General features: G+C 37.0%; 1 protein-coding gene across 1 annotated transcript in view; it reads right to left on the reverse strand.

The window, feature by feature from the left end:
- Nucleotides 1–1,072: 1,072 nt before the first annotated feature.
- Nucleotides 1,073–17,996, reverse strand: part of CDKL5 (cyclin dependent kinase like 5) — a gene marked incomplete at both ends in the record, with an annotated part of 75,180 nt that continues 58,256 nt past the window's right edge. The window contains 8 exon segments of the mRNA XM_084225337.1: nucleotides 1,073–1,456; nucleotides 2,694–2,813; nucleotides 3,915–4,037; nucleotides 7,715–7,817; nucleotides 15,175–15,298; nucleotides 17,286–17,391; nucleotides 17,661–17,728; nucleotides 17,731–17,761. Coding sequence (XP_084081463.1) covers nucleotides 1,073–1,456; nucleotides 2,694–2,813; nucleotides 3,915–4,037; nucleotides 7,715–7,817; nucleotides 15,175–15,298; nucleotides 17,286–17,391; nucleotides 17,661–17,728; nucleotides 17,731–17,761 — 1,059 coding nt within the window.

Consider the following 17,996-nt stretch of genomic DNA (forward strand, 5'->3'; position numbering starts at 1 on the left):
TACTGGGGCTCTGTGCTCTTGATGCAGATGCAGAAATCCCATTAATAGGAAAGCTAAGGACAGGGGAGAACATACCACATTTAGATTACTGTACAGTTCTGCAGTCTCTTACATTTAGCCAATACTTCCCACAAAATAGCCCATAATAAAGCTTGGAATCAAATTTTGTCTTTTGTTTGTTACCAATAATGCCTATAATACTGGGCTCTCATAGCCAAGCAAGATCCATACTGTTACAGTCACGTTTATATCCACATTCAGCTTCCTTTTATTAGAAGTATAATACTGCACTTTATATCACAAATGTATAAAAAATATGGCAGATAGTGTCATAACAATACTTTTCTTTTAAATGAGTATATTTAAAAAACAGACAGTTATTTTCCATTTATATATATATATTTATATATAGAATAAAATACTCCTGATGCAATATATAAATGTTACCGTTAGTTTTTTATAGAAACTACTGTAGCTGTTGCACTGCTTCACAATGTTTCAAACAGCTCAAAATAACTTTACATTATAACATAAAAGATATGATTATAACAGTACGATATTAGGTCATCATAAATAAATATTACAAATCCTATCAAATATGGAAGTTTAAAAAACAAATTTAAGACATACAATTTAACTTTAAACCCTTAGCAGGGATACACTTTTATCACATAAACCCCACTGTTTTAACTAGGCAGCAAAAAATGTAGTAAGGGCATAGGCCTAGACAATGTTTTCACCCTTATAAGTGCCAATACATACCAGAAGTCTCCCAACTTTCAGACAGAGACGTGCACTAAGCTGGAATGTAAATGAGAGAAAATGACGATGCATTTTTCTCCCTGACCGGCACACTCTGCCTGGTGTCCAGTGCCATTTCTGGTGACTGGTAATTCACGGTTCCACTCGTGCTCCTGTAAATCCCTGACTCTCTCGTGGTGCTGAACAGCATAGCTCCACACGCACATATTGCACACCTGTATAAAGCTGAAAATGCAGTCTTACCATCCCCAGCGGCCCCACCGCTGCCCCAGGCCGATCTCCAGCCCAGCGGTGTGTCTGCCGGGCGCCGTTACAAGGCAGTCTCTTTGAGATCGTTCAGGTTCGGCATGCGCGGCCGGTTCGTGCGGCCGTAGGTGTGCCCGTTCTGGCCGCCCTTGGCAGGCAGCTGGTCCGAGTAGGGGGGCCCGTCGCTCACGCTCCTGTTGACGGGGGACACGTGCCAGGTGGGCTCCAGCTGGCTCGGGATCTGCAGCGTCGGCCGGCTCTTCGCCTGCGGCTCTGGCCGCACGTTGCTGCTGCCGCTGCTGGAGCTTTGACTCATGGGATGGATTCGCACTTCGGGAAAAGAGGCTTTGGCTGGCTGGCTGGGTAAGGGCTGGAAGCGGGGCTCAGCAGCGACGGGATGGTTTGAAGAGAGGTGTAAGAGCTTCCGAAGAGATTTTAACGGCTGGCTCTGAAAGACACGCAGAAAAGCTCCATCACACCAGGCCTCCCATAAAAAAGCTGTCCTATCCTAAACTGAACATCTTAAACTTTACGGGACTTCTTCACTTTTAGTTCGTATTTGTTTGATATATTTAATTCCAAGCTATGACTACACACCTGAGAATTGTCTTCTCATCACAGTCCAATCTATTAGCCACCTCAAAAGATGGAACCTTTTCTCCCTCAGAAAAAAATTGCTCCCTTCAATTATTTTATCCTTGTTTCCTTTGAAAATGCATAGACAATTGCATTAGCTGTCCATCTGCCCGCTATTAACTTAAGAACCTCAGCCACATTTTATGAGGAACAGATTTCAGAAATACAAGTTCTTAAAAACATTGTGAACATAAATTAGGGGTTGGAGTGAGTCTTGAGTAACCATCTGCACTGAAACGAGCTCTGGCAGAACTCAGCAGTTTCATATTTTGTTTGCTGGCAGCTGGGTGATTGGCAGCTCCAGTCTCGCACAGCTCCTTTCACTGGTGAGCAGGTTGAAGGTGAATGGTGATACAGGGTTACTGAAAATGGGTAGCAAGAACCTGGGGAAGCCTAAGTTCACAAAGTGGTATGAAAGCAGTCTTGTTAAATTCCACAGCTCACAGAGCAACTTGTTTCTTCAGACACTGCAGCTGCAACAACCCTCTTTTTCAGTTTCCAGTGTGACAACAATGGAGCATGGCACCGACACTCCCTCCCAAACACTGAGCTGGTTTTAGAACTGGAGAAAATAAAGTTGCACTAATGCAGTGCTATGCTCCAAAAATGTAGCCTGCTGAAAGTGCAGTCTGTGCCAGCCACATTGTAACGTGGTCTGGATGCTTTGGTGACCACATCAAGTATCAAACTCTGCTGAGCAGCAGCCAACCCTCAAGATTCACCATTCCTTACAGAGCTGACTTAAGGGCTTTTGTACAGCACTGCATCGCTACCATGGATGTGCACTGAACCACGGCTTGCCTATAATACAAAAACATAACCAATATTTCAAAGGGCTCAAAGACTGACACAGGACATTTAATCTCTCTTTTCTTTGTCATTCATGTCCGCATTTTATAAAAATGATGCAGGACTTCAGGCGCATCTAGTGAGCAAGGAATTAGAAAGTTGGGAAACAATGTCAAATGCAGTTCTTCTGTCCACCAGAGAAAAAACTGTCAAGATGTATCACTGATATTAATATGCAGGGAATTGATAATGCCACTTACATGAGGCTGGATTTCTGTCATCTTCTCAGGATGCCAATCCTTCTGTCTGCTGCTCTGGTGATTGGAAGAATGAATGGCTTTCTGTAATGCCAAGAGATCCTGACCTTCAGTATTAGGCATCTGCAACAAAATATTAAATACTGGTCTCCTAGTATTTTCTTAAGAATAGCTATAAATAATTTCCAACAGTTAATTACAGAACACAAGTGAAGCCCATTACTGCAGCAGAATTGCAATGACCTCTCAATTATTCTCCCCATAGTAAGAGCAAGTGGCTGTGGACATCATGCAGATTTGCTTTACCCTTAGCCCTTAAAGCATTCACATGCTGTTAGTGTTATTTGCTGTAAGAAAGAGCAGTTAAACAAGGCATCAAAAATAAAATTAAAATCAAAATATTGTTGAGCCTCATCTTCATTTAAAAAGCATTCCATACTGCAGTTAAGACCATGGATCAGTTCTATAAATTTGCTCCAGAGTGAAGCAGACCAAAATCCCTCTAAACTGATCTCTTGACTGACATCACAAAACCAAGAGCTTTCTGTATTCCCATCTTTCTCCTCCTCCACAAATATCCCAAACTAAAGCAAAAATTAAGAAACAGCCGAAACTTTATGGCAGAAAGATAATTTAAAACTTACATGTAGCTTTTTATCTCATTTCAAGAATTCTAAGTAAAAAGAGGACAGTCAAAATGTAATCTATTTTTAATGCAAGCTGTCTTTTATCATGAACAATTAGGACAAACAAAAATACACCAGACACATGAGCTAAAGTTCTTTCCAGATAATCCATTGTTAGTATTTGATTTATTTAAATTTATATATAAAGGAGTCATTTGTATAAAATTATGTATTTACAATATAGTTACAAACCAAACCAGGTTAATTCTTTTCCTGAATGAAACATAATGTGACAGTTTAATTTTAAACATACACAATTTCACAACTTTGTCCCTTCCTTAGTCTTATTCCCAAGGCTCATTCTGTCTGGAACTCTGTATGTTACGTTTTCCCTATATCAAATACTATCAAAAATTTTTTTAGGCACAATCTGTTTCAACAAAACTGCCAATTTTACTTAAATTTATTGAACTGGCCCAAGATACTTAACTGGCATGAAGAGAAAGTGATACCATGAAAATAAACCACATGCTGCTGTAGTCAGTAAAACAAATTTACTGGAGCATTTTACAGTGTTACTGTACTTAAAAATTAATACCATTGGTAGAGTGACTACAGGAAGTTTTTTCAAAGAAGAACTATGCTTTAAATTATTCTTTGAATTAAAAAGAGGAAAGAGGGATTTCTTGATGCTTGGATTCTCGCCGTTGGTTGAGTCTGTCTGCAATATAAGACACAAAAACTAAATGCATAATATTTCAATTCAAGAGATCTGCCCCTTACTAAGTTAACTTTTTTTTTTTGTAATTCAACAATACATGTTATCAAGCCTATAATTTGCTTTTGGAGAATACAATAATGATTGAAAAAAGCCTATGGAACAAATTCAAGGAACTCAATGCATAGAAAGCATGTAGAAAAAAGATCAGCACGCCTATTCTTATATCTTATGCTCATTAGGAATACAGAATATGTTTATTTCAAAGGCTTTTGGAAATACCTGGTAGTTCTTGTTGACTTTACTGAGCTTTGAATTAAATCCTGTAACACTGGCAATCATGTGTATTTCTGATAATGACCTAAAGCAGTATGGCATTTATTTTTATATAAAGAAAATATTAAAGATCCACTAACAATAACAGAAGTCGGTTTCAGAATGAGCAGTTGATAGTTACACTTGGGAAAAAAAAGCCTTCTATTTTTAACTTGCAATAAGAGCTAAGGCTCCAAGATGAATTATTTCAGTTCTAACATAAATATGCCATTGGCAGCTTCACATATAGCTGCAAGTACACTGGCTGGTTTATTTTAATTTATGGGGCACAACCAAAGAGCTTACCAGTAGATGAATGAATAACAAACAGAACTATAAGGTACTAGAACTACAAATGTGTCTATTTTTCCCCTGCTCAGGTGCAAACAAGCATAGGACACATGTATAGTGCCTTGTATTTTCCTGTCTATCAGAAGAAATCTTTATTATGCAATAGAATTTATGTATGAATAAATACAATGACAAGTGCACTACCAAAAGCATGGGCTTTCAAACAGCTTTCTCAGCTTCTAGATTCCAAGTTAATGAAAATCAATAATTAGCATAGCTTATGTTCAGGAACTTTATGGTCAGAAGAATTTCCTGTTTCAAATTCAGTAAATTAAAAAGGAATGAAAGCACTGCTAAGAGAAATGCTCACCTGAAACTGCCTTTTCCAAAGCAGGTAATTTCTTCAGACCCAAAGCTTGAAATAAGTGCCAAAATCTGCAAAACTCAGGCTCCTCTGAAGATAGTGCCTACTGACACTGTGCACAACCCTCATGGATATCAAATTGTTTGGTGGCAAATGACATAAAACCGTGATTCTAACAATCCTCAAAACCTTTTGCTACATTACTAAAACACTTCAAAGGATGAAAAGGAGAATGGATAAGAACAGCTCTGCAAAAACAATACTGCAAAGAATTCCCACAACAGGCAGTAACAATTGCTAACCCACGAGGTACTGCACCTGGAGAACTCTAGGGAGAATAATTCATGGAAACAACCTGTAGGAAGAAGCGTCAGGAACTGGGATCAATTATAGGCTGTTAGATATTTTGAGAATGATATTACTAAGATGTCTTCAATCCAATTTCAGGTACCTTTTACAACTCCTGTGATGATGATCACCAGCAAAATGAGACTTGCCAAAGGATATCAGAAGCAAATAATAGCTAGCTACAATGTACTTCCTAGCTCTGTGACAGCCCCCAGGTCTAATTTGTTATTTCTTTCTGAAAGTCTCTGTTTGAGTAAATAACTGGAATTTCATACTTGTAGGACTACATGAATTGTAGAAAAAAAACTTGGGTAGCAACAAGCTGTCTATTAAGACTTTTAATAGGAGCTCATAGAAAACATTGTATGTGTAGCTGAAGAGCTAATATTACAGTGCTGTGAACAATTTTTACTACTAACACCACATCTGATGCTGAATTGATGGCAGTAATTTTATTTTGTGCTGGAAAATCCTAGACTGCCCCAGTGTTTGTCAGGTAGATGTCTTCAACTAAGAGATGAAGAAGAACAAAGACCAGTGTCTGAGCCAGACACTTGTACACACATCAGTAGTACAGTCTGTGCCTAGATACTGCCCTGGTAATCAGCTGTAAACAGAAATGAAAGGAGGTTTCCCTGGCTCTGGTTTGATCCAAAACTCAAGCTGATCTCAGCAAGTTTCTAGCTGAGGATGAAAGAGCTGTATCACTATGTTATTTCACTAATTTATTAACCTTTCTGTGAGATTCCACCTTGAAGTAGCAAACAGAGTTTTTTCCCCTTCTCTTTCTTCTATTTCTCTCTACCCCTCTTTTTATAAGTCAGAAGAAACAGGAGTAAGGATTTTATATAAATCTGCCTTAGCTTGTAATCAGCGATAGTTTTGGTAGCTATAGATCAAGAAGCTTTTGATTTAGGTGATTTGCAAAATGCCAGATTTTGAGAGGCAACACAATCCAGCATGTATTTCTTTCACACAGTTTAATGTGGAGGTAATCAATACACCATCTTTCAGCTGAGCTATTGGAGTGTTGTCTGCCACCATGTCTGCATGGCTGGAATCAGCAGAGTACAGCAATGCAAATTTAACACCTTTTCCCCCCCACCCTTGAAAATGCATCACTGGAATCAGTGGCCTTAGGTGTTATCCTCACATGGACATTTTGCTATCAAGCAGTCCCAGAGCTGTAATGTAGACATTTAATTCAGTTAATACAGATGATCATATTTGAGCTGCACACAGGTATGAGGGTGAACAAGTTCAGAAGGAGAGGTAGATGCCATTGCTGTAAATCCCACCCAGCAGGAAGGTGAGGTGCATTTCTGAGTGCTAGTTACACATAGGCACATGTTCCACACAGGTCAAAGAAATTTAAAAAACCCCAAAACAACAAAAAGCCTGATAATCACTCCTCTCTCCCACTTCTCCACAGATCAGCCCTCCACCAACACTCAATCCTATCACCTCACACCTTGACAATAACTATTTTCATTAAGTCATTCCCCTTTGCCAGGAGTAAGCATGATTTACTCAATTCTGAGAATCTTCAAAACTATAACTGCATTTACACTTACAGGAACATTACAATTTAAAATGTTTTAATGTTTCCAGAGCTGTCATTTAAGAATGAGATTATGTTTAGGTTACTTCAGTTATTAGGGATATCTTTATTATAAAAATTTGTGAAATGTTAGTATACCACTACTTTCTGATAAAACAAAGTCCTTTCTCCCTACCAAAAACTTTATGAAAATGTAAAAATGTATGAGACACCAAAGACCTATACTGAATAACAAAAGCCACAATCCATTCCATCAACAAAACATAAAACACTTGAGAATGGTTAAGACACATCATCCTTATTCCAGTCATGGAATGCATCAAGAAGACAGAAGCTGTTACCAAGACACTTCCATGAAAAAGACTGGAAAGAATTCTCATTTGATACAGTCTCATTTTCTCTGTATGGGTGCCTGAAACTATTCAAGCTCTGGGGACACACAACAATGAAGTTACTATTCTTGGAATGGTATCACCATATCCTGAAAAAAAATTTGTTGCAACATCATCTTAGAACTTGCATCAAAACTGGCTCTCAAAGGATCTGAATGAAAACAAAGGTGAAGGCTTGGATTTCTTCACTTTCTAGTCCTAGTAAGTGAAGAAAGATTTGAAAAGGCAGAAAAATCAACCCTGAACAGAAGAAGAATTTGATTTTCATATAGTGAAGAGAGAAAATAAAACAAGTGTACACACATATGAAAGTAAATAATACAAAGGTACTGTACTAATCTAGCATATTAAAATGGTATCATTCAAAATGAATAAAAGAATTCTTCTACTAGAAATGCTGCATACTTACATTTTGAGATTTCTTCTTTTTCTTTTTTATTGCCCTGAAAAAACCTTGCTTTTCTTTCTCCTTGAGCTGTTCTGAGTGACTGTTAAGGTTTTCAGGACTTTTCCTAAATATGAAATAAGGTATTGTAAGAGAAATTTTATTATGGTATTACTTTGTAAATTCTGTGCAATACTGAGATCTGATGCCAAAGAATGTAAATTATTGATTAAAGTAAAAAGATACTTAAAGTTTTAGCATTCATTGGTTCCAGGGTTACTACACAAATACCAGATAGAGTTATTACAAGGGATAGGAGGTACACAGTGTTAGGGTAAAATGATTAGGTTAAACCAATGAATAGTTTTATTTGGGGAAAAGGAAAGCATGCATTGTGTTCTTTTAAGCCAGAATTTAATACTCAAATCAAAATATCACACACGAGGTCTTTTAGGAAAATGAAAAGCATATCTGAGAGAACATACAAATGGCGACGAGCTATCAAAGCACAGGTCCAGTTTATCCATTGCTTGCTGGAGAAGCAGGAGTTGCAAAGCTGGCCAGAGAGAACCACTTTCAACTGCACTTCCTGACCCTTGCTGACACGGTTCCAAATCTATCATCAGGAAAGCTGGGGATCTACTGTTGTCCACTTCAACTTAAAACCTTCTGTTAGTTAGCTATGCACGAGACGGTGCTGGCAAAAGGAGGTGACCCAAAAATGGAACAGGTGACTTGCCTGAAGACTGAATTTCTGCCTTTTAATCCTTAACTTACACATCTGAAGCAACTACAGCTGATAAATAACACATTACTTTCAATATACACAGTATACCATGTATGTAAAGTACTTATACAGGGTAAGAGATGGTTTACAAGGACAGTGGTGAGACATAACTGATTGCAGTTCTAGTGCCCTTTAAAATAGCTTGAAAATTGAAAATGGTGCAGGAAAGCATCACAGAAATATTTTCAGAGAATTCAATCTCTTTGGTGCGTTAAAAAACACACCCAAACCAGCTCAAATATTTAGTGTCCTTGATCATGACGCACAGCTACGTATCCAGAAGGAAATTACAGAATTCTAGAAAATCTTGGCACTAACAGGCACAGATATTACAGCAAAAGTAGGTGGATGATGTAGCCTAAGAAGTCATATCAGAAATAAGGTGCTGATTTTCACAATAACATCATTAACTGCCAGAACAAACTCCTTGGTGAAGTGCATTTCCCATCTTTGATATTTCAAATCAGGACCTAATACTCATCTGGGAGAAACACAGCCAACAGGTCTGCCTCTGGGCCTGGATCCCAGAGGATGGACAACATTTAACAGCAACTAACATACAGAAAGTCATACTGGGTCATTTAATAGTCCCTTTTCACACTTAAATTGCATGAAAACAACAAAGAAATTATTCCACTGTCTTGATGGAAAACCTAAAGCAAAGCCACTGTTTTAAGGGCTCTGTATGATGAACAGGAGCAGCTTTTCTTGGAGCAACTGTAATGTAGCAACATTGAACTGTCTAATATAGTTGTCACTGGCTTCTAATTCTGGCTTTAAATGCTATGCTATCATCTGGTGATTCAGCTGCTACTACATGCCAGGCTTTTTTTTTTCCCAAATAAATGTGAAAAATATAATTGGAGTAGGAATCACTGGAGTCATCCTCCTTATTGATAAAACCATCTTCTGATAGGTGGCATCAGTTCTTGGTTTCTACACAAAACCACCTCAAGCTTGAAATATTACCTGGTTCTAAATATAAATGCATGCAGTGTTTAAATCCTGTCATAAAGAGCAACTGTTCATTAAGAGAATGGTCTTAGCAAAATGATTCATAGGCAGAAAGTATGGCAGAAATTTTCCTAATTTAAATTTTTGAGAACTTATATCTAGATGCAGAAATTACATTCAGGTGCATGACAATATATATTTAATGGGGACATTACAACACTACTACAGGGAAAAAACTCTAGTTTAATGTAATTATTACACTTATAACAGGTATTCTAAATATACTGGATTGCTAGGGATTCCTGTTGCTGTCACATCCTTGTATTTGGTACTACTGTAAGTAGTGTGACAGGTGTAAGGCATTATTATACAAGTCACTTAAAGCACCAAGGAGAAAGCCAAAGAGTAAAGACTACTGATAGCTTTACATTCAGTGAACTCAGGGGTCTGACATAACACAGACAGAACACCTGCTGAATTATTTACTAAATGATTTTTACTTGATTTGTTAGAAAAGCTGGAGGAAAGCATACACTACAAGTATCCTGCTTGCACTCAGAAAGTCATGTTAATGGGGCTAAGAATCTTCTGAGCCTTTCCCCAAAGGAGCTCCTGTGCATCCACAGCTGCAAGCATATCCCAAACCATAGTCTCAATGCAAATTATCAACCAAATAATTGCTGTCCACCTAGGAACCAGTGTCAGATCATAAGCAAGACCCCAGGAGGTTACTTTATGCTTTAAAATTTCTCAGTGTCTTGCAATAGCTTTTCTATTACAAAGTCTATTCCAAAATGGAGACGCTATATTTTAACAGGTGAAGTTAATCTTCAGAGTGAAGCTTGGAATGATTTTTGCTATACTTTTAGACAGAGATTCACTCAAGCATGATTCTTTTCTTTGGCCCAGTGAACCTGGATGAGAAAACTGCTCTCCACAGCAGCTGAGCAGAAAGGAGAGAAATGAAATTCTGCACCATCATTTCCTCTTTACGGCTACAGTGACCACAGAGAATTGGAAAATAAGGGGCTGAGAACTGCTCATTTTCAACTGCTGCTTACCCAAAAGCCAGTGGTTTCATACTGAATGGTTTATGTCATTAACTCCTATGACTCATATTGCAGTACAGTTGTCTGAAAAAGCATTGACCTTGAAAAGCAACTGCTTCAAAACACATGCTCATTATGTGAAGAGAGTGAACATATATAGCATTATAGCAGGAAGCTTCAACACCAGGATTTTGTACTGAGTAAAAATAGAGCAGAACATTTTGATCGATGATGAAACACTGGGATAATTTAGGCATCCCAAAAGATGATTTGCAGATAATGGACAGTACAGGAAAAAATTAGGATTATCAAAAAAATCTGTAGAGTCACACAATACTAAACTCTTACAACATACTGCAAGTATCTTGGTATTTTGCGTAAAGCTTCAGCTCTTGAAAGCAAACACTTCCACCAGAGTCTTCTAGGTGCTGTCTGTTTTAGTAACAAGTAGGAGTAGCCCTAGAGAAAAGCCCCTACTCAGAGAGCTCACTCTCAAGCAGAAACCAAAGGCAAAATGTGCTGTGCTTTGTTATTTTATCTTTGTGTACCTTTTGCATGCTTAGGACATATAATGTAGAACACATTGGTTATTCTGGTCTGAAACACTTGGAAAAGGCATAAATCCAAACAGAAATTCTGTGACTATCACTCTAACTTATTGTCCCTAGTAGAAAAGGTATCCAGCTTCATGCAGGTGCAATGAGGTGTAGCAGCAAACATGCATGTGGCAAGCAAGCTGATGTGCTTTCACATTAACTAAAAAGAAAAAATAGGAAGCATGTTGCATTCATGCTGCCATAGAGAGATTCATATTGCAGACAGCTCTTTTTGGGAGGCAATTCCTCATGCTTGTTTCAGTTATTCTTCAGCAACCCTAATCTCAGCAGGCAGCCTGCCTTGGAAACCCTCATGTACTACTCCCTTTATGGATCCAAACACAATTAATGAGTAAGGTTATTGTCTAGTGAAGGAGTTACTGAAATAGAACTTTTATTTCAAGATAAGTGACAAACACTAACTCTCCAAGTTACCTTTCAGTTTTAGTCAAAGTAAGACCCTTAAGGGGCAGTCACACAGTTACCATTCTGCAAAGGCAAGAAAATGTCAGAAACTAATGAAGCAATTCAAATAGATAGTTCAAGATAAGAATCTCAACCCCACAAGCTGAAGCCCACAGTAAAAAGTCATGGTCTAAAAGGCTGGCATTGAAAGCTCAAAATCAAAAGATCAAATCTGAACTCTGGAGATGCAATTTTTTTATTTTGTCATGTGGAAAAGGAGGATTTATTAATTGGAATAAACCCCAGATCTATTATCTCAAATGCAGAATACCATTCAGAATTTGCGATTTCCTGATTTTTTTTACAAATTCCATTAAAAAACTGGAAAGTATTTATAATGCAGCAACAGTCATGCTGCACACACAGCTGAACATGCTCTAAACTAATTTGCTCAGATGCTGGTAACCTTTAGTTTCAGGAATAGGAAGTGTGACTATGATGTTACACTGACACTGACACAGCAACATAAAAGTCAGTCACGTCCTGTTTACAAAAAAGGTATTCTGGAACCTTGAAAACTTGACAGTGGATAAAGTTTTAAGCCTTTTACTCTTGTAAGAATGAGTTTTGTTTTTTTTCTTTTCTTGTATGACAGAGATTTTGTGTGTGTTTATATATATTATATACATATAAAAATAGTATTATATGTATAGTTCCTTGTTTTTATTATTTTTGCAGAAATGTATGACTTATGCTAGAGAGGACATGAAAAGCTACTTGTCATAGCATGACTACATTTGTATGCACATAAAAGGTCTAAACAAAAATGCTTTCCAGAAGCCCCCAAATATCTTGTGAGCAGTCAATGCAAACCTTCCAATATGATGTGAGATACACTCCTGCATGTTGGAATTGATTCTAAAGAAATATTTAGAACTATGACAGTGGTAAAGATAATTCAGGCCAATGTTCTGGCACGCTGGCAGAATACAATTAAATATCTTGCCTATAACTACTGAATTTGCCCAGCTCAGGACAAAGCTTGTATGAGTAGAAGAGAAGAAAAAATTTATTCCTGTATCAATAAAAAAAATGGAGCAAGTTCAAGGTCATTTACAGGAAATTGGACTCTAGCAAAGAAAAGAATTTCTAGAAGGATAAAAAATTTGCCTTTTTTCAAATCAAGTTGTCTGAAGTTCAGAAATGATCTAGTAATTTAAGAGTAAAATCTGATGACAAAAGTCAAGTTTATAATATCTTTATTTTAAAAGGCAGGACAGTGGGGACAGAGCAAAAAAATGCACACAAAGACAGGGAAACATCTGTGACAATTCAGTCTAGCAAACATTCACAGAATCTTTGACAGAAGAAAGGCAACACAGAGCAATAGTATGAGAAGCAATATTTTACAGTAGTGGCAAGTCCAGGTGGAATACATGTCACTCATAATTCGAGATGAATTGTCATGTACCAGTTAGGTATGTTATTCAAACATCAAATATTTACTTCATCATAAAATTGATGTAAGCAGAATCACATTCCATTAGAGCTTTTAACATTTTCAAAAGCATTTACTCAACTCCTATACAGAAAATTACGTAGAGGAACACAGACTCTTCACTACTCAGGAATTGGGTTAAGCTGCATTTACGGCACAGAACAATTTTGCAACATTAGACCATTGCCAGGACAACTTGAACAGAGTTAGCAGGTAGAGCTGGGCAGGAAACATTTCAGGAAAATAGGGAGTAGGAAAAGAAAAGATAAAGGTAAGCATATGCCAAAATAGCAGTAACCTGGTGTTGCAGCTACTGCTATTTCTTCCACTTCATAAGAAGAAATGCTTATTCTTTTCTGGGTTCTTCTCTCAAAGGAGCTGTTCCACTTTGTGAAAATATTTGAGTACTTTGGAGCAAGGACTTAAATCTAAATGTCTCAAAGTTAATGAAGGGCCTTTTTCACAAGGCCATATTCAGCACCTCTGTGGTCCTTTCACTGTTTTAACAAGATGAAACAGCTTCAAGAGAATACATTGAGGGAACCAGACAATGTCCTCCAGAATAACCTCAAACTTCTGGTTTAGGGCATTCATTTGTTAGATCTAAGATCTTGGTTCAAGCCTCTGGTTTAAATAACAAAGACCCTGCACTCAAGTTCCTCTCATTCTAAAAAATAAAGCTGCCTCCAAAATATTTGTTATTTTGAGAGTATCTCTGGTTTTGACTGGCAATTCCATCCTGGAGGTGAAGAATCTTCACAATAAAAGGTTAGTGGTTATCAGCCACTTCCTTCAAAAAGTTTTGGTTTTGGTAATTTGGCATTATAAACAAAAAAAGTACTTCATAAAAAATATTCCCAACCAGCTCTAATAACACATGCTATTTTTTTTCAGTTCAGAGTTAAAGTAACATTATATGTTTCTTCGCAGTCAAGACATTATATTGCTGAATGATATATAAAGCAAAACAAGATTCCAGTTGTCTTATGTTATATGCAAGATAGAAAGGTCCAGGTATGAAGGACAATGTAAAATGGTAAAAGGGTTCAAGAGCAGGAATAAATACCTTCTTTAGCCACATAAGCCACAACATAAGTACCACCGTTTTACATAAATGACCGCTTTCCTCAGCTAATTCCAGAAAATGGATGTAGGTGGAGCTACTGAAGGACAGGAAGCAGACTCTAGTGAATCAGAGCAGGTGAGAAGGGTTCTGGAGTAAACATCTTCTATTACTGACATAGGTACAACACCTGAACACAAGCTGAAATACCAAGTGTCAACCACCCACCACCCCCCTTTCTCTTTAAGCACATCATTCTCTGGATATTTGTGTGAAAACACAGTAAGTCAACAAACCACTGAAACAGTTTAGATAGCATGACTTTATGGCCCTTTCAGAGACAAGTGTTTCAGAGAGTGGTATGAAGCATAGCTGAACCATGCAAATGTATGCAGCCCATTCCTCTCACCAATCCTGTGAGATCCATCTGCTTATTTTTACTCAATATTCTTTACTGTGATTTTAAAAAGTATAAGATTAAGAGTATTTTAGAGCCAAACTGCTCTAAGAGAAACAAAACTACTTCCCTATGAGTCCTGCAAAGCTATGTATATACTGCCATTTTATTAGCATAACTAAGGTGCTCTATGTTATATAATGGAGCCATGTGATGCTTTTAATCTTTTAAAATCAATATACACCATTAAGATGTTGTTTAATCCATTATCCCATAGAATGTATTCATTTCCTTCTGTGTATAAACAAAGAGAGCAGCGGTACCCATTGTAGGGTGAAAATATTCTTCAGTAATATATGGAAACATGCATTTTGATGTTTTTTCCACCTGTCTAACAACTCATGCTTCTGGAATCCACAAATTTCTATATATATTACACACACAAGCACTTTGTACTATCTTTAGGTAAAGACTAATAGCGGGGAAAAAAAATTGTGAAGGATTGGACAAAAGTATATAAACTTTAATGCATTCATGTTAAGGGTGCAATGCAGGACTCCTTGCTGCTCAACAGGGGACAGAAAACATGCCATGCTATGCTGGTATAGCTGGAGGAAGCAACTAAGCACATGGACAATTGCAAATCTTGAGAAAAGCGTGAGGTTTTTGTCCCTCCTGTTAAAACCACATTTTTTTCCTGCCATTCTCTACACGTGTGTGCACATTACAACTCACCAGGTGTCAAAGGTGGTTTGTCTCTTGGGGTGGTTTGTCACCGTGGTGCTGTCTGCTGGTAACACCGAGGCTCTGTTGGACACATTGTTTTCTATGTAGGTACTCTCTGGACGCGGAGATGGAACTGAACAGAGGAACAGCAAACAATGAGCTCTGCCAAAAATCCCAGCTCCCACTTCCCTGCTCCCTCTTACAGTAACAGGAGAGCAAAGACACGGTTGTGTTTTGTGTATGATGGAAAAGAAAGCTGACTTTTGTGATCCTTGAAGGGTAATATTGGTTGTAAAATGAGATCATAATCAGAACTTAGGTAAATTGTTATTATATTTGAGAACACTTCTATTGGTGGGGAGCTCTAAGTGTGACTGATATTTAAAAACAGGAAAGAGAATAAGAGGTTGGAACAGTGTTACTAAAGACATGAATACTACAGTTTACACTCTGTCTTCACTTTAGACAAAGTAGCACTCATCTTGGAAAAAAAATATGATTTTTGATGTAACTAAGAGATAATGCACTAAAAATTAAAACATCGAAATTAGATAGTATGTATTTTTCAAACAGACATACTGTGCTTTTGAAAATACACAACTATATACAGATCTAGAACATAAATTTATCAGAATTATGAATATCACTAGAAATACCTGCACCGGAATAAAAATTGACCTGACACTAGTTGGAACATTAACGCAGCATCGCATTACACAATCTATCAAAATAGCATCTGTAAGGTTTTGTTCAAATTGTAGCACAAAAGTATATGCTAATAAATACTGTTCAAATACAAAGGTTATATTTATATAAATAAGGATTTACCTTTTTCACAGTAACTTGCATATACTATTATCACCAGTTTTGCATACATTATTATCAAAGTATTATTTTAAATATAATATAATCTTTCCAAAGCAATCATTAAGTCCATCTAAAATATATTTGTTAGACAGATAAAGTTGGAAGAGGAAAAGTCCTCGATTTTATAATAAGGAATTGAATAAATCCCAGACCTACAATTTCTTTAGCTCATGACTTATGAAAGTCATTCTTCTTTGGAACTTTTGTTTCACTATATATAAAAAAAAAGGATAATTCATGCACAATTTTAGGAGCTTTTTAGGGATCAATGAAAGCAATTCAGGATTGAGAATTCTTAAGCATCCTCTGTTGCTTTTGCAACACAAACACTCAAAAGCATTGCTCAAAACAGTACAAGCTTTAATTCTGCTCACAGGTTTTAATATTGCAGTGGGACACTTGCAAGGATTGTCAGATTTTAACGTGTCTAAACCAGGCCATCAGCCAAGCGATCAACCTGAAGAGGATCAGAGGGAGATTTGTGACTCTACTTAAGGTTATTAGGTGACTCATAAGCGAATTTCAGCTGATTGGGACTTCTTAAGGTTCAGGGGAGCCTCACAAGCCTCCTAACACTTGCAGGACAGTAATTAGCCTCTTACCATCTTTTGCAAAACAATTACCAAGGTTTAGCCATGAGGCAGCTGCTCAGAAACCACCATCTTTTGTGTGCCATAACAGAACAGTATCTATTTGTGTGTGTCCATACACAGACCTGTTTTATTATTTACTCTGAACTAGAATTATCTAAGTGGGCTCTTGATTGTAGGAGACCCCTGTCATTACTAAGTCTTAACAAAAGAAATGCCACAGGTTTCAAGCCATTAAAGCTAGAGTTACACTTCCATGTAACACAGTATCTGAAACAGAGCAGTAAGTATGTCTATGCACTACAAGTGCACAGGTATAAATAGAGTCTTTATAAGAATTGAAAATAAAAATTTAAAATATTAATTAACTGCCTACTTTGGTAGTATTAATTTTGTTCATTTCACCCTGATAAATTATATTCTGCTTTACAAGGTACTGCAGTGGATGTGCTTTCCAGTTAAAGTGAGCTATCATTTACAAATAAACAATAGGGACCAATGCAGTTCCTGCAAACACCCTCGGAAAGCTGAGTAACAATTATTGTTCCAATAAACCTTTGTAGTTGTTCATGTTAATTCTCTGTATCAATTTCTAGTACTTAATTTATATTCCATGCTAAAATTCTGGAAATTCTAAATTTGAAAGATCCACCATGAAATTACCTCTGTAAAAGCTGCCAACTCTTCTCGGAACAGGGTCATTATACAGAATTCTATTCTCCTTAGTAGATGCTCCATCTTCTGTGTGTGGATCATGATATGCTCCACCCTATGCAAAAGAACAATAATCTATTTAATATGAAAGCCTGAAAGCTGATTTTCAGTTTTTAACCAATATACCTAAGCAAGAAAACTCCAAATTCACCTTACAATTTTCCTTTCATCTTATTAATAACTGCAAATATCAAATCACAGACAATGTAATCAATAATTACTTGGTTTTGCTGCTTGCTTGCCTCTTTCCAAAATGACAAAAATGGCATTAACAAAATTTCACCTCTAAGTTGAAATTTTGAAGACATGAATCTGATTTAGGCCCTCAGAATTTAAACCTGAACGAAACACAACTGTAAAATCTCTGGAGGAATCTTTTACTGGAGGCTCGCTAAATTAATTTCTGATGCAATCTGGTCACTCTGCTACTGGCAAACATTAAAAAGCAGATAGGAATGCATCTAATTGAGATAATTGCAACACCAAAGCACTATCATTGCTTACCATCTCTTATCTCTTAATATCATTACCTAGAGGTACCAACAATCACAAAATCTACTGTATGCAAAATAACAGAAAGTCTCTGAACTAAGAAATCTACAGACAAAGTTCTTCAGTCAGGATAGCTAAAAGCATGTCATTACCTCTAATTTATTCTAT

The sequence above is a fragment of the Fringilla coelebs genome, assembly GCF_963513975.1.
Source record: "Fringilla coelebs genome assembly, chromosome: 2".
NCBI classification, from domain to species: Eukaryota; Metazoa; Chordata; class Aves; order Passeriformes; family Fringillidae; genus Fringilla; species Fringilla coelebs.